At 44.4% G+C, this 27,309-nt stretch overlaps 1 protein-coding gene across 4 annotated transcripts in view; it reads right to left on the bottom strand.

Moving 5' to 3' along the window:
- The window catches only part of LOC115100900, a 182,321-nt gene that overhangs the window by 120,423 nt on the left and 34,589 nt on the right, over positions 1-27,309 (bottom strand). For 3 of the 4 annotated variants that reach the window (XM_029619964.1, XM_029619963.1, XM_029619965.1), the window contains one exon: positions 10,665-10,855. The exons of the other annotated variant lie outside the window; for it this stretch is intronic. In XM_029619964.1, coding sequence (XP_029475824.1) covers positions 10,665-10,855 — 191 coding nt within the window. The remainder of the gene's footprint in view (positions 1-10,664; positions 10,856-27,309) is intronic. 4 annotated transcript variants of the gene reach the window in all.

Below are 27,309 nucleotides of genomic sequence, written 5' to 3' on the forward strand. Positions count from 1 at the left end.
AGAGAGATTTTACCAGTTTAAAAGCTGATAGCTTTGTTTGGGTTTTTTTTTTTTCTTTTCTAGCGTTATTCAGCAAACAGCAAAACTTACTAGAATAATAACTTACTATAAGAAATGAAACAGACTATAAAGAAAGTTAAAACACAGACAGGAAATAATCACAGAAGCTTTCTACATATTTCGCATATTACCCAGTTAGCCCTTCCCTTGTTCATTGTAATTTCCTTTCTCAGTTACTTGTAAACCGACATGATGTGTCCTACGAATGCCGGTATAAAAAAGTGTTAAATAAATAAATAAATACACAAGCTTTCTACACAAAATGAAACAGACTATAAAGAAAGTTAAAACACAGACAGGAAATAATCACAGAAGCTTTCTACACAAGCTTTCTACACAACTTCAGAGCAATAAGCAAAAATAAGCAGAAAATACTTAGCCACAATGAAGATTTCACAATGCAGTAAACGGTTCCACCAAAAGAAATCCCTCTTGCATGTGCACAGGACAACAATGGCTAACAATGTCTCCCTTGCTCTGATTACCTTGCCCAGGTCTGAGACACACCCAATTCAGTTAGATTACGTCACTTCTGGACTGTTGTCTTTGCCTTTTGGTCAATTCTTTTTTAAAAAACAGTCTTTATGCCCCAATTTTTTAGTTTGTACCAGCTAACCCCAAACTAGAGAGATTTTACCAGTTTAAAAACTGATAGCTTTGTTTGTGGGGTTTTTTTTTTTTCTTTTCTAACGTTATTCAGCAAACAGCAAAACTTACTAGAATAATAACTTACTATAAGAAATTAAACAGACTATAAAGAAAGTTAAAACACAGACAGGAAATAATCACAGAAGCTTTCTACACAAGCTTTCTACACAAAATGAAACAGACTATAAAGAAAGTTAAAACACAGACAGGAAATAATCACAGAAGCTTTCTACACAAGCTTTCTACACAACTTCAGAGCAATAAGCAAAAATAAGCAGAAAATACTTAGCCACAATGAAGATTTCACAATGCAGTAAACTGTTCCACCAAAAGAAAGTTCCACCAAAAGAAAGCATAGATTGGACACGAATCTATGTAAGCACGAACGTCCTTGCGCATCTCAGGCCACCAATAATGTTGTTGGAGAAGGGCTTGCGTCCGTATACGTCCCGGATGTCCGGCCAACTGGGAATCGTGTCCCCATTTTAATACTTTATTATGAAGCCTCTTAGGCACCACAGTCTTGCCAGGTGGGACCGTGAAAGTTGCAGAGAGGATGATGCAATCTGGGTCAATAATGTTTTGAATTGGCTCCTTAATGTCCTCATTGGAGAAAGATCAGGACAACGCATCAGCCTTGATGTTCTTATTAGCTGGTTGATATCGCAGTTCAAAATCGAAGCGTGTGAAAAAAAAGCGCCCAGCGAGACTGACGCAGATTCAAGCGTTGAGCTTGTTGGAGGTATATCAAGTTCTTATAATCCGTGAAAACAGTGATACGGTGTTGTGCTCCTTCCAACCACTGTCGCCACTCCTCGAATACGAGCTTAATAGCTAGAAGTTCATTGTCGCCAATGGAATAGTTGCGTTCAGCTGAAGAAAATTTTCTAGAGAAATAGGAGCACAGATGAGACGTTCCTGATACGGCATTCTGCCTCAGGACAGCTCCTACTCCTTCAGCGGAGGCATCAACCTCCACTGTAAACGGACGTCTGGGATCAGGATGTCGGAGGCAAGGTTGTTGTAGGAAGGATTCTTTGAGAGCCGGAAAGGCCTCTTCAGCCTCTAAAGGTCAGGCCTTGATGTTTGCCCCCTTACGAGTGAGTGCAGTAAGGGGCGCAGCCAGCTTGGAAAAGTTCTGGATAAAACTACGATAGTAGTTTGCGAATCCAAGGAATCGCTGGATTGCACGTAGACCACTAGGCTGGGGCCATTCTTGGATGCATTTCACTTTAGTGGGATCCATTTGAAAACCTTGCTTAGAGATGATATACCCCAAAAAAGAAACATAGAAATGACGGCAGAAGAAGACCAAACGGCCCATCCAGTCTGCCCAGCAAGCTTCACACATTTTTTCTCTCATAAAGAGAGAAAAAAGGTAATGGTTCTTTTTCAAAAATACATTTTTCTAGTTTGGCATAGAGTCGATGCGCTCTCAAAAGTTGCAATACTTGAATAACGTGTTGACGATGCGTCTGTAAATCGCAGGAAAAAAATCAAAATGTCATCTAGGTAGACTACCACACAGACATAGAGCAAGTCTCTACATATTTCATTAATAAGGTGCTGAAAGATGGCAGGAGCATTGGTTAGTCCGAACGGCATGACAAGATATTCATAGTGGCCATCTCTGGTGTTAAAAGCTGTCTTCCACTCATCACTCATCACCCTCACGAATCCTGACTAGGTTATATGCTCCTCGAAGATCCAATTTAGAGAATACCCGGGCTCCCTGTAGGCGATCAAATAGTTCCACAATAAGGGGCAATGGATACCGATCCTTGACCGTAATAGCATTCAGTCCACGGAAGTCGATACAAGGACGTAAAGTTCCATCTTTTTTTCTGACAAAAAAAATCCCGGCCCCGGCTGGGGATGTGGGTCTTTGGATAAACCCCTTCTGAAGACTGCCCTGGATATATTCGGACATGGCACGAGTTTCTGAAGCGGACAAGGGATAGACTCTACCACGAGGTGGCATGGATCCAGAAATCAACTTAACTGCACAGTCAAACTCTCGATGCGGAGGCAAGGTATCTGCGGCCTCTTTGGAGAATACATCCGCAAATTGTTTGTACTGAAAGGGTAAGTTCTCCAGGAGAGAGGTACAGATGAAACTACCAGAGGGAGTAATTCCCATTAGGCAGGTTTCGTGGCATGCTGGACCCCAATGAGTGAGTTTTAAAGATGTCCAATCAAACTGCGGATTGTGGCGTTGCAGCCAGGGAATACCGAGAACAACCGGATAAATAGCTTTCTGGAGGACATAAAAAGTGATTTGTTCTGTATGGTTGGGTGCAATGTGGCAGTCCAGGGGTACCGTGTGGTGTGTTATTCTTATTATTTATTTATTTATTTTGAACTTTTTTATACCGACCTTCATGTTGAAAGAAAACATATCAAATCAGTGTAAATGTAACAACAGAATTGCACAAGGCATTACATAGAACAAGAACAAGAGGTTACATAGAACTGGGAGAACAGGGCGAACTGAACGGAGAATTTGCAACGGCAAATGTGAGAATTAACAATTGAAAAAGGAAGCGAGCAATAGAGGACCTTTGTCTATTTAGGACAAAGGAGGAAAACCTGCAACCAACATGAATGCAGATTGATGAAATAAATAAAAAAAGTAACAGGACTGTTATAAAGTCTGGGGGCAATTAATGTAGTAAATATAAGTCCAGATAAAAGGTTTGAGATGGGTAGAAGGAAGGTATGACTACCAGCCCCGCCTGGGGGAAATCCAGGGTTATCGGGGAGAGAATCTGTCGGCGGAGTAACGGGATCTAGTGCGTGACGAGATAGGGCATTCCAGAGTTGGTGGAAGGTTCGTAATGTTATGGAAAAGCCTGTTTGAATAGCCAGGTTTTAAGTTTTTTTTTTAAAGTGAGTGGGCAACGTTCTTGCCGGAGATCAGAAGGAAGGGCGTTCCATTGTGATGGTCCAGAGGTGGAAAATGCACGCTTCCTTAGGGCTGTCTTAACTGGGGGGGGCATAGAGGGTGCCTTTGTAAGCAGATCTGATCGGTCTGGAGGATTCATGAAGACGAAGAGGAAAGGTCAACTCCAGAGGAGATAGATTGTGTGTGGCTTTGAAAATTATCATAAGGACTTTGTAGACAATTCTAAATTTGATGGGAAGCCAATGTAAGTTGCGAAGTATGGGAGTGATGTGCTCTCTTCTGTTAGTGTTAGAGAGTATCCTCGCGGTGGAGTTCTGGACCATCTGCAGGGGTCTGATAGTGTTAGCTGGGAGACCTAGAAGGAGCGAATTGCAGTAGTCGAATTTTTGAAAAGATGATTGATTGTAGAACCGTCCGGTAGTCATGGAAATGGAGAAGGGGTTTCAATCTTTTCAGGACTTGTAGTTTGAAGAAATAGTCTTTTGTAGTAGTATTTGTTCTGTCCCCGTATTGATAATTTTTTTTAGGTTGAACTGGTTATCAAGCATAACGCCGAGGTCTCTGACATGCGGAGAAGTATTTACCTGAGAGGAGATTGGGGGATTGTTTAGACCATGGACGTCGTCGTGAGAGATCTCCGGACTTGTTAGGGTTAACAAGACGGATCTCCGTCTTGTTAGGGTTTAGGACTAGATTAAGGCTGGTAAGAAGGTGATTGATTGATTGAAGGCAATCGTTCCAGAAGCTGAGGGTTTTGGATATAGAGTCTTTGATGGGGATTAGTACCTGCACGTCGTTGGCATAGATATAGTAGGTTAGTTTGAGATTGGAAAGGAGTTGGCATAGCGGAAGGAGGTAAATGTTGAAGAGCGTGGGGGAGAGAGAGGAGCCTTGTGGTACTCCCATGGAGGAGCTGACAGGATGTGATTCTTTATTGTTAATTTTAACCTGCAAGGTTAAAATTAACAAAAGAATCAATAAACAATATAGAACAATAAACAATAAAGTACAATAAATAAAAAATAAAAAAAATAATAAAAAGAATAACAATAATAAAAAATAATAATAAAGAACAATAAAGAACAATAAAGAATTAACAAAAAACAAGAACAAGGTTCTTCCTGGCAAGGGTTCTCCATGGATGGAGCAGGTGATCAATGGCCTCAGGCAAGGCCGTGTGGGAATATGAAGTTGTTCCACCACTTCTTGCAAGATAAAGTCTCCAGCGGCCCGAGAATCTACTAAAGCCAGCGTGGTGAACTTATGTCCTCCGATAACAAGGGTAACAGGCAAGGTGAGTGGGGGAGCTGGTGAAGTGATGCCTAGGGTTACTCCCCCCCCAGTGGAACCTAGGCTTTGTAGTTTCCCGGACGTGTAGGCCAGCCTGCAATGCGATGACCCGACCCTCCACAATATAGATAGAGGCTGCCTTACGGCATCTTTGACGTTCTTCCGGTAAAAGAGGACCCAAATGCATTGGTTCTTTGACGATTCCCTCAGTGGTAGAGGAATCTCGAGAGGCAGAGGAGGATGAATGTGAAGGAAAGGAAACTGCCAGACGTCTTCTCAAGCCCAGGCCTTCACGAGTCCTTTCCTGTAGGCGGCAGGCAATTCTGGTGGCTAGTTCAATGAGAGAATTTAAGGAGGACGGAAGTTCCCGGGCTGCCAGCTCATTCTTGATCCTAGCTGACAGTCCTTTGAGGTATATAGTCCGGAGAACACGTTCCTCCCAATGGAGTTCAGTTGCAGAGTTCTGATTCGATAGTGAAGTCCGTGAGTGAACGTCCTCCTTGACGGAGATGAAGAAGGTCGGAACCAGCAGCTGCTTGTTTTCCGGGTTCCTCAAACACTGTCCGAAATAGTTCCAGGAATCGTGGGAAATCTTGTAATACTGGATCCGAATGCTGCCCCAGCGGGGAAGCCCAAGCCAGAGCCTTGCCCTTCAATAAGGACAAGATGTACGTCGTCTTCGTTATGTCATCCAGAAAGAGGGTAGCTTGAAGACAGAAGTGCATGTTGTATTGGTCAAGAAACCCCAGGCATAGACGAGGTTCCCCGGCATAACGTGGGGGAGCTGGCAGTGGAATTACCGGGCAAGGGTAGCCATGTATTGCCGATGGTGCTTGTGCTGGTATTGGGTGCGTCGCACCCACCGCATCCAGACGGGCATCGAGTTGGTCCATAGATGCTGCCATGGATTCCAACATTATCTTCTGGGCCAAGCCAGGAATGGCTTGCAGGGCTGAAGCCTCTGCCGGGTCCATGGCCTTGGCTACGCTTCTGAAGGTGGACCCTTAGTCCAAGGTAGAGTTGGTACTAAGAGAGTAAACCCTCTTAGGTACCTACCGTCGGAAGGCGAGGCTGGACTCAGGTGGACCCTTGAAGTCAGAGAAGAGATCTGGATGTAGATGCCTCCTGCAGGTCGTATAGTCCAGATGGCTGGCGCCTCCAGCAGGTCGAAAGTCAGTCCAGGAGCCAAAGCTCGGAGAATGGTCAGAAGTCGGTCCAAGGATTAAAGCCTGAAGAATGGTCGGAAGCCGGTCCAAGGGTCAAATCCTGAAGAATGGTCGGAAGCCGGTCCAAAGGGTCAAAGTCTGAAGAATGGTCGGAAGCCGGTCCAAGGGTACAGTCCAAAGGAATCTGACCAACTGGGAGAGAAGTAGAACCAGGAACTGAGAAGACAGGAACTTGGAGCACAGGAACACACCAAACTAAAGAGCCAAGAAGCCAAGGCAAGGTCTGAGGAGCAGACCTTGCCTAAAATAGCAAACCGGAAGGTGGAGTCCACAGGAAGGAGCCTTGACAATTTCCTGTTGTGGCCCCTTTAAATGTAAAGTTTCTGCTGCGCGCGGGGCTCTAGGAAGGCCCGGCAGGGGAGGAGCCAACACGTGAAGCAGGAAACTGTCTGAAGACGCGGCCATGCTTAGCGGCAGCAGGAACAGCCGCAGAGGGAACCTCGCTGACGGCAGCAGCTGTCAGCGTCCACAAAGCGGTCTGCCGCGCTGGTGAGTAGTTGGCCCCAGTCGGGGTCTGCCATGGCCAGCGGCCATAACAGCCTTTAAAAGGCAATTTTTTAAGATTAGCTTTGGAGGTTGCATTGGCCGACCAATTTCTCAGCCATAACTAACACCTGGCCGCTATTACCGAAGCCAGTCCTCTGGCTGAGGTGCAGACCAAATCACAATCCACATCTGCTAAAAAGGCAGCGGCAGGTTCCATAACTGCCCTGGAATTCACTCCAGAGTCATCAACTTCCTGAGAGAGAAGCAAACAAGAGCAAGCCACCAGGGAACAACAGGAAGCTATCCTATCATGCACATTCTTCAAGGCAGCTTCTCCCTCTCCGGGGATAGTTGTCAGTTTAGAGATGGCACAGACAAGCACATCCATTTTCAGAAAACTTAGACGCTCTCTCATCACTGGATCCAAGGTCCACAGGCCTTCTAAGATCCGACCCCCTTTGAAATTTGCCTCTGGGGCGTCCCACTCAAGATCAATCAATTCTTGAATGGCCTCCATAACAGGGAAAAAACAAGAGGCTTTACACAGAGAAACCAAAATGGAATTTTTCTTTGGCTCAGATGTGGAATCTTCCCCAAGTACTCCCAGCATCTTCAACATCTGGGAAACCAGTGCCTCTGTTCATCTCTATGAAAGAACGGCAACATAGTCCTATATGGTTCCAGTCCCGGAGGAATTTTCCCATCCTTCAGTCAGACTCTCTGCCTCATCATCAGTGCCATCCAGATTCTTGTTGAGAATACCTGCAGCAAATCGAGTTGTACTTCGTCGTTTAAACATAGTACCGGAAGCAGGAGAGGCCACCTTCTGAAGATCTGACCTGACAGGATTGGACGGGGTTGAGGATTGCGCCTGAAGAAAGGATTACAATCCTTGAAAAAATTCTACCCATGAAAAGGCAGAAGGATCCGTGCCAAAACCAGGAAGCACTCGTGCGGCGCTCCCTGAGCTGCCATCCCCTGCTGAGGAACCAGTCAAGGGAGTTCCAAGATCAGGTGTTCCTCCTCACATGTCCTTAACCTGGCCATCAGGCTGGGAAGAACCAGGCTTAGTAAAATCAGAGGAAGATAATTCTCCCTGAGCCTCTAAGCAGCGCTGGCACAAGTTAGAGGGCACTCCAGGCTGAGCTGCCCGAATATGACAGGCAGCACAGAGGGAAAGGTGCTTAGGCTTCTTAGCCACCAGCGCCATTAGTATGCTTAACAGGTGACTGAAGAAGTGCATCCAGCCTATTCATAGTGAAAAAATTTAGGGAAACACAAAATTTTTGTGCACAAAAGTCACCGAACCAAACCTGGGCGCACAACCGATATTCCCCAGAATGTGTGCACAGGCAGCACACCCAAGAGAGACTGGGTGCACAATTTGGATGGACAACTGGACACACTTGCACGCACCGATGATCCTGTAGAGGACAGACAAAATAGAAGACAAAAACGCATGGAAACGACACAATGGCCAGAAAGAAGCCTAACAGCCCACCCGAGCTGCTCAATCTGCCAGGCTGCCCAGTTCCCTTAACCCCCATGGGAGCAGGAACGAATGTCAGAACGGCACGCTGAGCACGTAGACAGAGGAAGTCCTACAACAAACCCTCTACTCTGTCTCTGACTTTTTTTTTAAAACTTACCTGAGCTCACCGAGTATAGAGATGGTCTCCGGCTGCGGGGGGGGGGCATTATACCGTCTCCGCTGCACTTGGCTTGCTGCACCCGCTCTCTTTCAGCTGCTTAATTCAGCTAAGTCCACGCCAGCTGAAGAATCAGCTACCGGACCAAGGCACTCATCTGAGGGACCACAGAAATCACCTCAGGAATTCTCAACCAGGGGAGAGACCATTAGGTATCACCGCAGGACAGCGGGGCAACTCAAATCTCCAATTAATTCCTCTCTAAATTTTGAATCAATACCCAATAGGAAAATGCACGTCCACCATCTGCTGGAGACAGAGAATACTGGCAGGCTGTTGTCTATATATAATACTGTGATGTCAGTTTGCTCCATCTCCATCTGCTGGTAGAGGTGCATAACCCACTGGTCCTGAATCCATCTGTCTAGATGCTAGGAAAAGACTATTTCAAAATAGCTGACAAATAGATCATCCAATAATTTAAAATTTATATTTAAATAAATGTTCCAAACACAAAAAAATATTGCAAAACAGCAGACACGTCAAATAACACTCAATGATTAAAACTAACAAGGATAAAAAAAGTCACTTGCTGTCCATACCTAGGAACTTTTGATTTCTAGATACCCTGAGATTATTGTGGATTAGCTGAGGGGATGGAGTGGGGGAGGGGAGGGGCTTGTTGCACACAAGCTTTCTTCTCTCTCTCTCATGCATATACACGTTCTCGCCAAAAAAAACACACATATGCTGTTCCACATATGCACGCTCTACCACACAATGGGGTACATTTTAAAACACAGCGAGCGCGCGAAAAAAAGTATGCTGGATTTCATAAAATACGCACGTAGCCGCGCGTATCTTATAAAATCTGGGGTCGGCGCGCTGCCCATTCCCTCCGAGGCCGTTCCGAAATCGGAGCAGCCTCGGAGGGAACTTTCCTTCCACCCCCCCGCACCTTCCCCTACCTAAACCCCCCCCCCCCCCACCTTTATCTGAAAAGTTACTACTGCCTCCGGGCAGTAGTAACTTACACGCGCCGGCGCGACAGGCCCAGACACAGGCTGCTGTGTCGGGGCACTCGGCCACGCCCCCGGACCGCCCACACCCCCCTGAACATGCCCCTGATCCAAAACTGCGCGCCCTGGCCACGCCCCCGACCGCCCCTTTTTGCAAGCCCCGGGACTTACGCACGTCCCGGGGCTTGCGCTCGGCGCGCACAGGGGGTTTTTAAAAGGGTTATGCGCCTACCTTATGTGCGTAACCCTTTTAAAATCCGGCCCAATATACTTTCACACTCATGCACATACACACACACACACACAGGTTCCTTCTCTCAGTCAAACACACATCCTCACTCACTCCGACAGCTCTTTTTCTTTCACTCACACATACATCCTCAATGTCTCCCTCTCTTTCAAACATATATAGTCTCCTTCACACAGAATCCCTGTCTCACACATGCACAATCACTCTCTCATACACACCCTCATAGGCAACCTCTCTGTCTCACTCAGACACATCCTCGCACAGGCTCCCTCTCTCTCTTTCTCAAACACACATACACACAAATCCCTCTCTCATATACACACATTCACTCATTCCCACAGGCTCCCTTCTCTTGCTCTCACACACAAACTCACCCCTATCATATACTCAGGCTCCTTACACACACACAATCACACTTCCTCTCTCTCTCTCTCTCTCTCTCTCGCATACAAGCACACAGTCACTCTTTGCTCTCTCACTCCAAGCCTCTCCCTGACTTCTTTGGCCAAGGGCGGGATGAACTCTGTCATGGTCCCACTGGGCCTTTCTTCCTTGTATCTTCAGCCATGGGTAGGTTGGGCTCTGCCCGCAGCCCTGCTGGACCTTTCTCCCTTGCATCTTTGGCCGTAAGTGGGGTGGACTCTGCTCACAGAGTCTACTTAACTGTAAAAAAATCCTTTACATTTTTTCATTAACTTCTGTGGTTTGATTACTGTGGGTCCATGAACAAATTGACCATGACCTACAGCTTCATCAGGGGTCTTACCTTTACCTGAAGATTCAGCACTATCACTACCACCTACATTAATCCTAGTGCTTAAGCTAAGGGTGGGCACATTTTTATCCTGGCGATGTGCAGTCAATATGAAATTTTCTTTTTGCTTCCTATCATTCTTTAGTAGAAGTAGTGGCTGATATTCAGTATAGATATTATGCAATAGGGTCACCATGAGAAAGTACTCAGCAAGACTTGGTAAGAGACACTTACTCCATCTAATTTATTCTTTCACCCCTAGACCTCGTGCGCTGTACTGGATGATTCAGTCATCCATACCTGTGCTCAATACAAGATGCTTCTGCCCTGACCTGTGTGCTGTAAAAGATGATTCTGACATGTACACCTGCACTCACCTGTGTGATCTGAATCTGGAAGGTGGTGTGGGGATTCCTAAAATGAGTCTTGAAGTGTTTCACTGCCTCATCTCTGCGGTTGAACCCATTACGGCAGCGGTAGCAGTGCCAATGGGCCCCTTTGAACTTCTTCTCCCCCTTGATGGTTCCAACAATCTCACAGTGGTTACAGCAGCGCAGAATCTTCAGACCTTACAAACAAGACACAATGACTGTTCTCTCACTTGATCTCAGGCTTACACCAGCATTTCAACAAGGATTTGAAGTGTGCTATTTAAAAAAAGACCTGGACATGGGAGAACAGGATCCCCATGGATAACCAATATCTCTGATTATATCTGCAATTACACCTAGGTTTCAGACTATTACTGATGTCAGACAGGTCCTGACATCCACAAGAGTTTGAGATAGCTGGCACTTTCCGGCTCTTCTGTGGCATACGGCAAATTCCATAATTTAATTCTGCCCTTTAAAAACGTCTGTGGCTTAGCTGTAACAAGTCTATCAAAAATTATAAAGAGTATCTTGGCAAAGTAAAAAAAAAAAAAAAAAAAAAAAAGTGAGGCCTTTTATTTACTAAGAAGATTTTTACATTTTGGGCCCATGGGAAAAAATGTTTAGTAAACCAGTTCCAGGAACAGCAAGAAGATTTTGAAGGTTTTTCTTCAAAAAAAGCAAAAAGGAAAAAAGTAACACTCTCAAAAAAAAAAAAAAAGAAAGTTGAATCTAATATTACAGGCTCACAATGCTGCAACAAAAAGAAAGACATGACCTAGTAATGGATTTCAAAGGTTTATCTGTGTCTTGCCTCTGAAATGCACACAAATCTTGATGACAAATTGATATTCCTAACTTGAACACGATCTTGAACAGCAGTAAGTATGTAGTGCAGTATAGCATAAAGAACAAATAGCCAAAGTCAAAGAAAGCATTAAAGTATAGTATAGCAATCCTCTTCCAGCACTCAGTACATCCTGAGGAGATGCTTATACAGAGTGATAATGGGCAATGTGCTTCTAAGTATAAAACAGTAACAGCAGATGCTGGTAGGTAAGGACCACTTGGCCCACTCGGTCTGCCCAGTTGTCTTACTCTCTGGTTCTTTAGCACTTTGGGTAGATAAGCAATACATTTTCAAACTTAAGCCAACACCAGCTCCCCTCATGTTTCTTACCCAACCTCTCAACCCTGTTCCCACCACTGCCCACTATATCTGTCCCAAGCATATTTAAATTCCATTACTATGCTGGCCTCTACCACCTATTCTGGTAGGCCTTTCCAGGCCTTTCTCTCATTCTCTTTTTTTCACAAATTCTTGTGCTTAATTCAACACCAAGGCTCCCTCCCATGCCTTACCACCACCCTTTATATTATTATTTGATGATAATTTCAACAGGGTAAGCACAGCTTAAACTGAACAACCCATTTTCACTCACAAGTAATGGTGGTGGGGTTGAAGTTATTTTAACTAGAACACTGAGCAGATATCAATGACATGTTACACAGATGGAATTCAAGCATTTCATTTTTTTTTAACTTAATGTTTATTCATCACCAAAATCAGAAAGATACATATACATCCACACTTGTAAAATTTTCATTGGTGTACATTTATCAAACCCCCATTCCCCTTCCCTCCTATAAATATCAACATAGTCATAATCCGTAACATGATGGAATTTACATTTTAGAGGACTTTTGGCCTACAGCAATTGGTTACCCAAACTAATTATTCAATATAAAAAATATACAGACATTCAACTATTCAGTCTCTGCTTCCCTAGCTATCACTTTACAGTATTGTCCAACTACTCTTGAAATGGATGCCATAACTTATGAAAACGCTCAAGGTTATCATTCTGAACAGAAGTCAGTTTTTCCATGTAGTGTATAAACCTTAACTTCCCTTGCACTGCTTGAATAGGCAGTATTATGTCCTTCTTTCACCATTTCACCATGATACATCTAGCAGAAACTGCAACATGATGTAAGAGTTTATTCTATCCCATAGACAAATTTTGTGATGGCATGTTCAATGACCATACACTTGGATCCTCAGGGATTACACATTTGAGAATCTCCCCCTTCCAACTCAAAAACCTTTCATTCAAAAGATGCATCCCACATTTATTCCACCACATAGCATCACTTCTTGGGTAATACATTCTATGCAATCTTTCAAGGGTCATATACCATCTCTAAAGAACTTTATATCCATTTTTGATTAATAATGAGGAGAGAGATCTCCTCCCAACCAACACAAAACATAATTCCCATTGATTCTCCTCTCAAACTTCCCCCATATCTGTTTCCCAAGCTATCATATAATTAAATTTGTTCTCCGTCAACTTATTTAATAAAGAATATATCTTGGAAATACAACCCTTAATCATTGTAGCTTTCTCGCAATAACTCTCAAAAATGGATTTCCCCTGTACTGGTTTTAATTTCACTCTGTGTATTTAGAAAATGAGAGACTTGAAGACATGCATAACAATCTTTAATGAGGATCCCATACTTATCCTGCAGATCCGCAAAGTTTACCACTCTGTCCAGTCCATAACTGCCCAGTCCTCTCCAACCCTAGCTTTTCACATCTGGCAAATACAGAATATTCAATTCCCGCACTAAATTCCAAATTATATCTAATAGGAGTAGTAAAACAATAATTTTGGTCCCCTAATAAAGTTCTCTTTCACCTTCCCCATAATTATAATGTGTACTTGGGACAAGGAGAAACATGCAATCCTTCTACCTTTTGCCTTCCTGGAATCCAAAAAAATATCATATATAGGAGTATCCCCCAGAAGTGTTTGTTCAATGTCTACCCAATGTTTTCTATCATACTGTATATGGCAATCAACCAGAGTTTTCAAATGAGACACTACATAATATTTTATCACATTTAGTACTCTCAATCCCCACTTCCTGCTTGGATTGATATAAAATAGTTTTAGCTACCCTAGGAAGTTGACACTTTCATATTAGAGCAAATATCTTCTTCTGAAGATTCCTCAGAGGATGATATATGGAATTCCTCAGAGGATGATATATGGAATCATCTGAAATAAATAACATAACCTGGGTAATAAATTCATCTTAATCGCAGCTATTCTTCCCAACCACGAAAGTGATTGCCTATCCCAACCAAATATCAAGATCTTTATGCAAAGACTGTAATAGAGGCTCATAATTAAGCCGAAACAATTCTGAAACATCCCTTCCCAAATTGACACCGAAATATCTGTTTCTCCTTAGCTCATTTTGAATCAGGACACTTTTCCGAATCTCTCGACATCCAACATAATGGTCCACAAAGACATTTCTGGCTCAGTCACAGTAAACATTATCATCAACTGCGTATAAGAAAATTTTATAAAGGCCATCCCCAATTTGAAGTCTCATTATATTGGAATATCCCCTAATCCGCTCTGCAAAAGGTTCAAAACTGCAACAAATACAAGAGGCCTTTGGAGAACATAAAGACCATAATGAGCTTCAACTAACTGTAGTTTATGTTTTGACTCTTCCAAATTTCTAGAGATGCTACGAGCAGGGTTTTGTTTATGTTTCGACTCTAATGATGCTATTTCTTTCTTCAGCTCACATTTGATCCTATTTGTCTCTTTCTTTTTATGGGTGGCTACAGCTATTACTGTTGTGAGGGAGGTGGACCCTTGGGCCAAGGTGGGGTTGACGCTACCCGTAGGAGGGATCCTATGGGTCCCCACCATCGGCAGGCGGAATGGGTTGGCTGATGGAGGCCGGCTGGAGCTTCGCCAATACCAGCCCTTGTTCCCCAAAGGTTGAGCCTTTGGGTACCGGGGCCGGCTGGAGTTAGGTGGGCATGCGTGTGTCGTTGAAGAGAAGATTAAGAGGTCAGCCCAGAGGCAGCAACTATGGAACTGAAGAGTCTGTACTAGACGAGGCGGAGTCCCGGAGACGCAGGCGCCAATAGGAACCAAAGTCTGATGGGGTGCCCAAGCAAGAACAGGCCGAAGCCTGAGAGGCCCAGTCAAGGACAAAGACAAGGGGTGCATCGTAGAACAAGCTGAAGTCAGGACAGGTGGCAATCAAGGAGTGGTGGCAAGGCAAGGCAAGGCTGAAGTCAAGTCCAGAAGAAAGGCAATAGCGTGGTCGGACGTAGCAGAGGTCTGGACTAGGAGATGATCAGTAGCGTAGTCAGGCAAAGCAGAGGTCTGGACTAGGAGATGATCAGTAGCGTAGTCAGGCGAAGCAGAGGTCTGGACTAGGAGATGATCAGTGGCGTAGTCAAGCAAGGCAGTGGTCAGATCCAGGAGAAGATCAATAGCATAGTCAGGCACAGCAGTGGTCGGGTCCAGGAGAAAATTAATAGCGTAGTCAGGCAAGGCAGTAATCGGGTCCAGGAGATCAGTCCGTAAGGAAAGCCAAATAGCAGGAACGTAGGAACGAAGATGACAAACCAGGAACAGGAACTAGCAGGTATCAGGAACCGGGAACACGAAGGAAACACCAGGAGGCAACGAAGTACACGACCAGCGTGGAGACCTGTTGCAAAGGCGACTTAACAGGAGCTGAGCCCGACCTTATATACTGGAGCTTCAGCGACATCATCTTCCGGGGCCGTGGCCAAGTTCCCGCCAGGGGCCCTTTAAAGGAAGCAGCGATGAGCATGGCGCTGGAAGGAAGCATCTCTCTGCGGACCATGCGGAGAGGCCCGCCGCGGAGCACAAGAGTCAGAAACAGAAGCAGGAGCGCTGGGGCTGGCCTGAGGACGGTGCTGGCGGCCAGCAGCCGTGAGGGAAGTGGGCCAGACGCTGGATTAGGCAGCAGAGGGTAAGAGGGCCTGCCGCGGCCGGCACACACAATTACCTTTCCTCAGATAACTGCTTTGAGGCAGTCCCACAGAACTGCCAGTGATACCTCCTCAACCTCATTATGTTCTTTATATTCTCCAATGGCCTCTTGCATTTATTGCAGTATATCTGCTTCCTGTAATAAAGAATCATTAAATTTCCAAAATCATCTACCTCTGTCATTTATAACATTAGTAACTTTTCACCATACTGGGGCATGGTCCAACCATATGACTGATCCAATATCAACCCCTTTTGTCCTGGAAGCCAATAATTTATCTACAAGAAAATAATCTAATCAGTTATGTGGCTTTGAATAGAAATATAATCCCTAGAAGGAGGATTGCGAGTTCTCCATATATCCATTAATTGCCATTTTTCCATACGAGCTTTTAACCTAAATCTCAGAGCTTTTGAAATTAAGCTGGACCCAGAAGAGCTGTCAAGAGATGGGATCCTGATCAAATTAAAGTCCCCCCCAATATCAGATGACCACTCACATGCAACACCAACTTCTCATCCAAAAGATCTAAAAATTCCCTTTGATAAAGTCAAGAGGCCGCCAATGAAGAGTGGGTGACTCGCCAGAATGATGGCTACTGCCTGGACACAATACCCTTATTCAATAAACATACACATGGTTACTGTGACTCCAACATCACTCTAAGCTTCAACAGCAAGAGGAAATGTGGAAAAAAGGATTTGCACTCACAAAGCCGGGAGTAGCTGGCTTGTTACGGCGGTTACTACCCCAAACCAAATGTGCCTGATACTTCACTTTCGATGCACATCCAGCATAGCTCTCTGCTCCAACAGCAGGGGAGAAGAAAAACTGATACTTCACGCATACCCAGCATAGCTTCAACGGCAGGGGAGAAAAAAAAAGGATTCACACTCACAAAGCGGGGAGTAGCTGGCTTGTTACGGCGGTTACTACCCCAAACCAAATGTGCCTGATACTTCACTTTAGATGCATATCCAGCATAGCTCTCTGCTTCAACGGCAGGGGAGAAGAAAAACAACCAATAAGGGCTGTATAACATAGTCTGGGTTAAAACAAATAAGCATGGGTGTAGCTTGCTTATTGCGGCGGTTACTACCCCTACTACCCCCTAACTAATCAAGCTAGATATTTCACTTGGATGCAGCTCCATCACTGCTCTCTACATTAATGGTGGGGGAGGAAGGGAAATAGAACCAAGAGCTAAAAGAAACAGATAAGTATGAGAGAAAAAATGTGTGAAGCTTGCTGGGCAGACTGGATGGGCCGTTTGGTCTTCTTCTGCCGTCATTTCTATGTTTCTATGATAAGAATTAGGGCAATATACATTCATAAATGTATATTTTTCATTAGCAGTGGATACATGAACAATGACATATTACCCTTCTATATCTCTATACACACGAACAATACATCTTTTTTTATTTATTTACATGCAGTGACATTCTAGCTAAGAGGATCCCCACCCTCTCCATATCTGTTTTTGGAAGTGCATCAAGCAAGAAACTTTTTAGGATACTGTCTGGATACTAGCAATCTCTCGTCTCCCAAATAAAAGCTACTGTTGCTCTCAGTTCTCTAAATAACATTTATCTCTTGAAGGGCAAATTCAACCTTTACATTTAAAGAGACACAAACTTAATCCTCTGCATTTATTACAAGAATTCCAGAAAAAAATCAGACCACCTCTCAATGCCCCAGTCCACTTCTCCGACCTCTGTTCCCACCAAACAGACCCTCTACCCTTCTTAGCCCCCCTCAATACATCCATCCCCTCGTATGTATTCACAAAGAATAGCTTCCTTCCCCTTTTCCATCTACCTCTACCCAATTCTCCCCTCCCCATCCATCCCCTCACCTGCACTAACTTCTCTTTCCCTTCCCCTTTAACTAGCTACATATATATAGCAGCTCCACATCTCTCAAGGGAATGATCCATGAGCATTTCATTTTAACAAGCTGACTCAGCAGTACAGACATTTTGACCTTTTAGTTTTGTACTTAGACCTCTTTAATGCTAAAACACAAATGTGGAAGTCAGTATTGGAAGCTAAATGCAAAACAAAAGATTGGAACTCTGATCCCCAGAAGCAAGAGAAAGATCTGTGCATGACATTGAAATCGTGTATCTTGTGACTCCAAACCCTGGAATAGAGACGGTGACAGACAAACAAAGATGAAGCAAAAGAGAACTCTGTGTGATATCTAAATGCAGATTTCTGGGATCTTAAACCTAGCAGACAGATAGCACTAGGATGTGTGTGATATTTAGGCATTTTATATACCATTGGTTCCAAAAGAAGATCATAACGGTTTACAAAAGCAACATTCGTATTCTAGGTCAACACAACATCAAAAATGTTAACTAGGGGGCTAGAACAGTAGTGTGATACCTACATTTAGACTGAAAGCTTTTTTGGAGGAGGAGAGAGGGGTTATAATTTTTGGAGGGTACGACTGATATGTATTGAACTAACTACATTATTGATTTGGATGTGGCTTCCTGCTGACAGGCTGTGATGAAAAGCTGCAGAGTATTTCTGGTAATAGCTGTCTGGGGAGATGGGGAGCTGTAAGTGCTGCAGTGCTGCGGAAACTGTTGCAGCTACCAGCACTGTGCTGGAACACAGAGGGGGCTGCAAGGCACTACTGCAGGTCACAACAAGGATAAGAGAGAGAGGGGCAGAGGAAAGGTAGTACAGAAAATCAGTGAGATTCTAGCCATAGCAAGGAGAGATTCTAGCCATGTGCAAGGAGAGAACTGCAATAAATCCTGTGCTCCACCCTCTTATATGAGAAGCTCTGCAGCAGCATCTTCAGGAAAGGCACAAAGCCAAGTCAACTTTACAGATTTACAGCTCAAAATCCACAGACAGTGCAACTGCCAACACCAGCTGCAGGCTGTCTGAAGCAGAACACTGCAGAGGGGAGGAGGAAGACAAACTGAATCCCAATGCCCAAAGGGACCTACTCCTTCTAAATTCTATAACAGTCTTCCCTCAATAGCCATGTCCCACAGACCCAAAATATCCCTCTCTCTTTGCTTTATGCTACAATGTCTTGCCAAGGGCATGTGTACACCTGTCCAAAAGAAAGCAAAACCTTTGAACTTTTGCAGAGAAGTAAAAAAAACACCTCATCCGAGTTTTCGGCACCATAAGGCAATAATACTATCTTCAGTGCAATACTTTCTGACACTGTCTCACCATACAAGGGCTTCTGGCACATTAAAGCCTCACCCAGAAAGGGTAAGCATCTTCATACAGTCCTATGCTGCCTTTCCTTTCTTTTTTTTTCTTTCAAAATAATTTTTATTGGCAGGAATATGGAGAAGGAGGTACAGAAACAAATAGTTGATCACAAAAGGCCTAGGAAGAAAAAAATACAAAAGTAGAAGGTACAGCAGTCTGTCGGCTCTGGAATTGTTGATGCATGGCAGGTATGTGGCCTGTAGCGTGATGGATTTGCTCTCTGCCCATTCCAGGATCCTTACGGCTTCCCTGATAGGTTCCAGGAACCAGAACCTCCTTCTTTGTTTATGTAGAACATGGCTACCTGGTTGTCCATGTGGACCATGACTGTCTTCCCCTGGAGTGCATGTTCGAAAGCCCGAAGAGCGTTACGAATGGCACGGAGCTCCAGGAGGTTGATCTGATGTGACCATTCCCAGGTGGACCACAGGCCTTGAGAGTCTGTTGATGGACTAGGTGAGCGCCTCACCCTTTGGTGGAAGCGTCGGTGGTGAGGATGGTGTGATGTACTGGGGGGTTGTAGAAGCGTCCTGTTGCAAGCACCGCTGGTGTTAACCACCACTCCAAATCCCATTTCATGCTGGACATGAGGGTGACTGGAGTGGAGAGAGGATTGCAGTACTGGCTCCATTGGGACTTCAGATCCCATTGTAAACAACGCATGAGAAGGCGAGCGTGGGGAACAACGTATATAGATGCTGCCATGTGCCCGATGATGGTCAGTATCTGGCAGGCAGGGGCAATGGTGGTCTCTTGTAGGTGGCCGGCTAGCGATGTGAGGGCAAGGGCCTGGGATTTCGGAAGGAAGGCTCTGTTCCAGATGGTGTCGATTTGAGCCCCATTGAACTGTAAGATCTGAGTGGGTTGCAGATTCGATTTCTCGTAGTTGACAAGCAATCCCAGACAGCAACCAGACAGCATATGGTTGCTAGAAGAATAGTGTGTAGGAGTGACAGATTTGGGGCTACCAGTAGCCAGTTGTCCAGGTAGGGGAATAGTTGAATACCCCGCCGTCGGAGGTGAGCCACTGCTAACGCTAGGCATTTAGTAAAAACTCTGGGGGCTGAGGAAAGGCCGAAAGGGAGCACCTTGTATTAGAACTGGCAGCCATTGGCCGTGAAGCACAGGTACTACCAGGACATAGGATGAAATCGGGATGTGCGAATAGGCATCCTTGAGGTCGAGTGAACACATTCAGTCATTGGGGCGAAGGAAGGGCAGGAAGGATGAGTGATGTCATTTTGAATTTCTCCCTCGTCAAGTATTTGTTGAGATAACACAGATCTAGGATGGGTTGAAAAACTTCCCAACTTCTTGGGTATGAGGAAGTATTGAGAGTAGAACCCTTGGTGAAACTGCACCAAGGGTAGTTTGCAAATGCACTTCTGGTGAAGTAATTTGTTGATGTCGTGCTGTAGGGGTCCACACTGTGTATTCAGGTGTCTTTTGATGCACCAGGTGCAGAACAGATGGAATGGATGCTAAATTGAGGGCGTAGCCATTCTTGATGATTCATAAGACCCAATGGTCGGATGTAATCGCCTTCCATGCTGGAAAAAAGTGGGAGAGTCTACCCACTACTGGTAGCTGTAGAGATGGTTTCACGTTCCTTAAAAACCCTGTGGGGGCTTAGGGGGATTGCTGTCTTGAGGCAGACGAGGCTATCGAGGAAGGCGTTGGCACTGTCGAGCCCCTTGCTTCTGAGGAGGCTGAGGGTGATTTGGCATATATGGCTGAGACCGGTAGGATGGGTAAGGTCTGTAGGAACACCATTGGTAAATAGGCTTCCTATAGGATGAGTAACATTGTCTAGCCACTTTCTGTTCCTTGAGCTGTGCTACAGTCTCTCTTAATTTGTCTCCAAAAAGATTGTCCGGAAGACAGGGAAGGTCAGCAAGTTTCTCATGCATGTCTTCATGAATTGCGCTCACTCGAAACCATGCTAAACGTCAGGCAGCGATGGCGTTGGCCGTGGACCTGGCCGAGGTATCGAAGGCCTCAAACAGTTTGGAGATGTTGCCATAGCCCTTCCTCCAAGTCATGGAATTGTTCAGGAGGTCGGTGGTCTGGAGATGCCTCCTGAAGTAGGGGCTTTAGAGACTGTAGACACTCGTACAGGTATTGTGTAATACAGAATTGGTGCTGCTGAATCTTTACATTTAGAATCCCAGATTGAAAAATCCACTTCCCGAAATCATCCAAGTATTTGGAATCCTTTCCCGGTGGAGGGTTTGAATGCAGACGTGATTTTTTGGCTTTCTGCATAGCTGACGCCACTACCACTGAGGCATGAGGAAGCTGCACCGTAGAATAGAAAAGTGATTGCCTCATATAGAATTTTAAATCGGTTTTGCGAGAGGTTGGTGGTCCAGCAAATGGAGATTCCCAGGCTCTAGTCATGACTGCAACAAGACAGTGTGGGATGGTAAGGCCTTATGTTCTGAAGGTGACTCAAAGATTTTAAGGATACTCAGGACTTCCCTCTCAGGTCAAGTATCTTCCGAATCTCAATGTTGAGATGCTGCCCCACTTTTTCCACAAACGTCAATATGAGAGATCTTCCGGTGGAGATACAGGCTCTGATTGTTCTTCTGCAGGATCAGAAGGATACCCAGTGGAGGATCCCGGCGAAGTGGAAGGTTGGGGGGAAATATCCCCAGGAGGAGAAGCCATTGGGCGTGGACCAGGAGAAGGAGGACCTGGGCTGAGGCTTTCCTGTGGTGATGGAGGGGCCTCCAGGGGTGTCTCACCTTGACGCTTTCCTTGTTGCTCAACTGTGGTGAGAAACTGAGGCAGGTTGAGTGAGATCCGAGACATAGCCTGGGAGGCTAAGGTGTCTGTAGGGGCAGGCATAGTTTCTCTGTGAGCACCTCCTGGTTTGTGTGTGTCCTTGGTAGGCCGCTTGTCTTTTTTCTTTAGTGGCTCCTGGAGCCCTGATTTTGCCCTGTGCTGGGAAGCAGTGGACAGGCCACATTATAGACAGACATTATAGACAGACATAATAAACTGCTCCCTCACCTCCGGGAAAGTCCCTGACCCACTTAAACTTGCCATCGTGAAGCCACTACTAAAGAAACCCACCCTTGACCAAACTGACCCTGCAAACTACAGGCCCATTTCCAATCTGCCTTTTATATCCAAAATCCTGGAGAAAGTGGTCAACACACAACTCACCGATTTCCTAGAGGACAACAATATCTTACACCCCGCCCAATATGGCTTTCGTAAAGATCGAAGCACTGAAAAACTCCTACTTGCAATAACAGATACCGTCCTCAAAGGTATAGACCACGGCCAATCTTACATACTTGCTCTCTTAGATATTTCAGCAGCCTTCGATACGGTTAACCACCAAATCCTAATATCACGTTTGGCAGAGATAGGCATCTCAGACACAGCCCTATCCTGGTTCTCCTCATTCCTTGACCACAGAAAGTACTTAGTTAAGATTGATAAATTCGAATCCTCACACATTCCCCTCACACAAGGCGTACCCCAGGGCTCCTCTTTATCTTCCACCCTCTTCAACATATATCTACTCCCACTCTGCCATTTACTCTCTAATCTAGGACTAAAATTCTTCTTATATGCAGATGATGTACAAATACTTATCCCCATTCAGAAATCCCTCAAAGAAACACTGCAATTCTGGGACATATGCCTTGTATCTATCAACTCCCTCCTTTCCAATCTCCACCTTGCACTCAATGCCTCAAAAACTGAAATCCTCATACTAACAAATCAACTGATCGATACTATCCACCAAATGACTCAAAACACTTCACAAACTCACACACCACCGCCCGCTGTTAGAGACCTAGGAGTCTCCCTAGACCATCAACTAAGTTTCAAATCCCACATCAAATCGCTTCTAAAAGGGGGTTTCTACAAACTCCAAATTCTCAAAAAACTGAAACCTCTCCTCCACGCCCATGATTTCCGCACTGTTTTGCAGACTACCATCCTATCAAAACTCGACTATTGCAACTCCCTCCTCATAGGCCTCCCAGCCTCCACTATCAAACCCCTTCAAATCCTACAAAATGCTATGGCTAGAATCTTAACAAATACAAGAAAAATGGATCATATCACTCCCATATTACAAGATCTCCACTGGCTCCCTATTACCTTCCGTTCTCAATACAAAACACTCACCATCCTTCATAACACATTATACAAAAACAACTCCCCCTGGCTCGAAGATATGCCACACTTCCGTCAATCCAACCGCCCCACCAGAAACTCACACCCCCTCACTCAAAATTGCACACCTCACAACCACCAGAGAAAGAGCCTTCTCCATTGCTGGCCCCACTCTCTGGAACTCCCTTCCCGCCGAGCTCCGTTTAGAGCCATCCCTGAGCCATTTCAAAAAAGGAATCAAGACTTGACTATTTAAACAGGCCTACCCCGACTCCTCTCAATCCTAGACAGTGATTTCTTCCGAACCACACTAGTTCCCTCCTCGCCCCTTTTCCAGCCCCCCCTCTTCCACCCCATTTCCCTCCCCGCCTCACACCCAGCGCCCCCTCCCCTGCCCCCTCCCTTCCAGTGATTTCCTCTGAACCACCCTAGCTCCCTCCCTGCCCCACATCCCCCACCCCCGCTCTAGTTCCCTCCCCTACCCCCTCGCTCTCAGCCCCCTTTTGCCTTTAACTGTACATAAGTTCATATGTTTATTTACTTTTGATTGTCTAAAAATCCAAATAGTTCAACCAAGTTTTGTTATGCTCGTTGACCTTCTATAAAAAATGTATTTTCGTGTGTTATCTAGCTAACCTTTTATCATCGTTCATTGTAATTTCCTTTCACAGTTACCTGTAAACCGACATGATGTGTCCTATGAATGCCGGTATATAAAAAGCTTTAAATAAATAAACAAACAAACATTAAACCCTGGATGAGGCCGAGGAACTGTGAGAGGCGGCTGGAGAGCAGGGTGCCACATCAGAGTCCACCACCAAGACTGGGAAAGGATCCCTGGGGCGTTTGTGTCCTGATGAGTTCTTCTTTGGTATCTTGGTAGCACTGTGTGTTGAGGGCATCGGCTTTGGCGTCAATTTGCTTCGATGCGTCATCGACGCTTTATGCTTGTGCTTTGCAACCTGATCGCATGGTTGACTCTCTGACTTAGTTGCATCGGTGGTGCGTCGGGGGTTCGACACTAAGTGGCACTGATGGCAGTGGTGGCGCTGCCGAAGCATCCCCTGCGTCGTGCGTCAGAACTGTAGGAACTCGCTTCAGCGCCGGCCCAGATGAACGGGGAGGCCCTATCAAGGAAGCTCGACAATGAGTCAACACTTTGGAGCCCCGGGGGGGGGGGGGGTTCCTGGAAAAGACTTAATCAAGTCTTCAAAAGAGGCATACGATCCCGATGCCGCTTCCCTTAGTTTTGTGATCCTGGCAGCCTGCTGCCGCTGGGCTCGAGGGGACATGCGTCCACAGTCCCTGCAGGCCGTTTGGTTGTGTTGAGGACCGAGGCACAGATAGCATTTGGAGTGCCCGGTCACAGACATGATTTTGCCGCACTGGCAAAATTTAAACCCCGGTGAAAGCGGCATGTCGAAGAAAAAAAGTTCTTCAATGGAGAAAGAAAATTCAGTCAGGAGAGAAGAGCTCTTCGTGCAGATAGGCGCACGGGAAAAAACGGACTGAGGGAGACCGGGGCTGTGCGGGAAGATCCACGCAAGTGCGCTACACTAAAAAGACTCAGTATTCTAAGAGAGCTCCACCACCTAGCCGCCCATTGGACATCCCAGGCAGCATGGGTAATTCATGCTGCTTATCTATGGGAAAAAGCAATATGTCAGTGATTCTTTAGAAATGTGTTCCCCCAGGGCCAATAGGTGGCAAGGGAGTCGAGGTGGGAAGGCTGCAACCGCATACACAATCTATGCCAACCTGCAATGGAGTTTTTCAGAAGGGACACATCTTGAAGCTCCTGAGCAAAGGAGACTTCCTGGGAAAAAGCTTCAGCATCCCAAGTAAAAGTACCTAAATAGTGCCATGTCTGGAGATATGCAAAAAAAGGCTTAGAAGGGACTTGGAAAACTCGGCCCAACTCAGCAAAAGAAAGAACAGGTGCACTAGAGTCATAAGTGCAAAATAAACTGAATGCCTGCCTTAGCCCGTTCATGGAAAATGGCTGCATAATCTCTTCCAGGCGAAAAACCCACATTGCCCAACAGAGGAAGCAGCAAAGACTAGTGACCAGATAAGCCCCATTTATTTATTATTTAACAATTTTTATATACCGACGTTCGTTGGGAACATCACATCGGCTTACAATGAACATGAATGTAGCATTAAGGGCTTTACACAGAACATAATAATTAACAATTTAGAACAAAATTTAGAACAGTGCCAGAAATATGGTGAGAATGAATATTTACAGAATAATGGAGTATGAACAAACTATATGCAATGTAAACAATATCGATACATTTGAAGGGAAATAAGAATAGCAAGGGGAAGGGAAGTTGGGAGCGAGTGCGAGGGGAAGAGAAAGGAAGGTTGCGAGGGAGATTTTTTCTTAACGAGAGCTTAATGTAGAAAGCGAAAAGGTTTTTTGAAGAAAAGTTTGGAGTGTGAAGAGGGCGTAGAGGAGAGGGTTCAGGTATATGCCTGCTTGAATAGCCAGGTCTTTAGTTTCTGTTTGAATTTTTTTGGGCAGAGTTCTTGGCGTAGATCTACAGGCATAGTATTCCAAAGCAGAAAGATGAAAGGATGGAATCGGTAAAAATGGACTTTATTGATACTTGCCCGACTCTGGCCGAGTTTCGCTCTATCGAGCTGCCTCAGGGGCTATGGCACACAAATACAAACAAATAAAAGTACACACAAACATAAATATTTGTGAACAACAAATAGATATGATATAAAACACATTTAAAACATAATAAATAATATAAATACAAAATACATAAAAAGGACAACACATGCTTTGTGTGATTATAAAATAACGAATGTTGCATAAAACAATTATGTATTTGGAAGTACAGATACTTGTCACTGAAATGTCAAATCAAAAGTGACTGGAGAGAGGGGTGGAAACCCATATATCAAAATAACGTAGTCTATGGCAACTAAAACAATACGACATACACTTCATCAAACAGCCTTTAACTCGTACATGCAAAATGTAAAAATGAGAATAAGAATGAATGAAAATAAAATATGTAGATAAATCAATCGATGTGAGTGGTTATTACAAAGTATACAGAATCAGTAAAACTTAATCTATACCTTCTTGAACCATTTAACTTGGCTCTATATAGTTTCAATGTCTTTCGAGGTTGAAGGAACATGAGTCAGCATACCGAGTCTTGACGTGTTGTAAGAACTGTTACTTGCAATTCATAAATCACTTGTGCAAGCGGTATTCATGCGATTCTTATGGAACAAAAAATCACAGTTAACTAAAAGCATAAAAATTCGTGAGTTCACCACATTTAAAACCACTATCAGGGGTTAATGCTAAGAATATTATGGACTCATATTAACAAAACTAAAAAGTAGCATACTTCCATTTTGCCATTCTTTTAATACTTGGTACACATATGAGACCCAGAGCCAACGTCTTATATTATTAATATTGGGCTGCTATGTATCTCCCTATAAAATCCAATGAGCATCTGGGCCAACCGACAACAATAAAATAAAAAATTGATAAAAAGAATGATAAAAAAATAGAGAGTCGCATCACATTATAAAAAAATTAAATAAATAATAAAACTCGCTACATTCCAGATTTATATATATCAATCTAAGCAGATGTACTTAAAAAAGGTGTTTAACTATGATCGGGCGGCATACAAAGGCTCTCCGCACGGACGCACGAAAAATAAATCCAAACACCAACGAGGTGATAAAAAGAGGGGCCGCATCACATTGCAAAGAAATTAAACCAAAACTAAATAAAAACGCTACATCTCTAGTTTATCAGTAGCTGTTCTGGAGAGAATGGTTTTACTTAGGTCGGGCGGCATGCAAAGGCTCTCCGCACAGATGCACGCAAATGAATCCAGACCACAACAGGATAAAATTGCAACACTTGTCAATAAGTTATAACGTTGTTAAATCACTAGCTGATAAAAAATGAATAATAAATGAAAAATAGAATATCAGAATATCAACTTGTAATCTTTACCTTTAGTAGAATGGCACCCAGTCACACACCGCTCAAACAAACGCTGTGAAAACCAGTCTATACCTGTATTCAGCATTTATGCATCCCGCCTCTCAGTTCAACCCTCGCGAGAACAGACACGTATACAAAAATATATATATATAGGTGTGGACAATTGATTAGCTCGCTGGAGCTCTAAGTTATGGATTACAATTCTCATTCCAGATAAACAAATGTACAATCTTTGGTCCAGCGATATGTATCCACACACCATGCGATCCACCGTCAATTGAGCAAACTTACAATTAGATAATTCTGGTTGAATCTGTAGAGCAATATGACACTATGATATGCAAAAATATATTGACAAGGGGAGAAAAATAAAACAATTATATGTGGCTCATAATTCCAATAAGTAACCCGTATT

The sequence above is a fragment of the Rhinatrema bivittatum genome, chromosome 11 (assembly GCF_901001135.1).
Source record: "Rhinatrema bivittatum chromosome 11, aRhiBiv1.1, whole genome shotgun sequence".
Lineage (NCBI taxonomy): Eukaryota > Metazoa > Chordata > Amphibia > Gymnophiona > Rhinatrematidae > Rhinatrema > Rhinatrema bivittatum.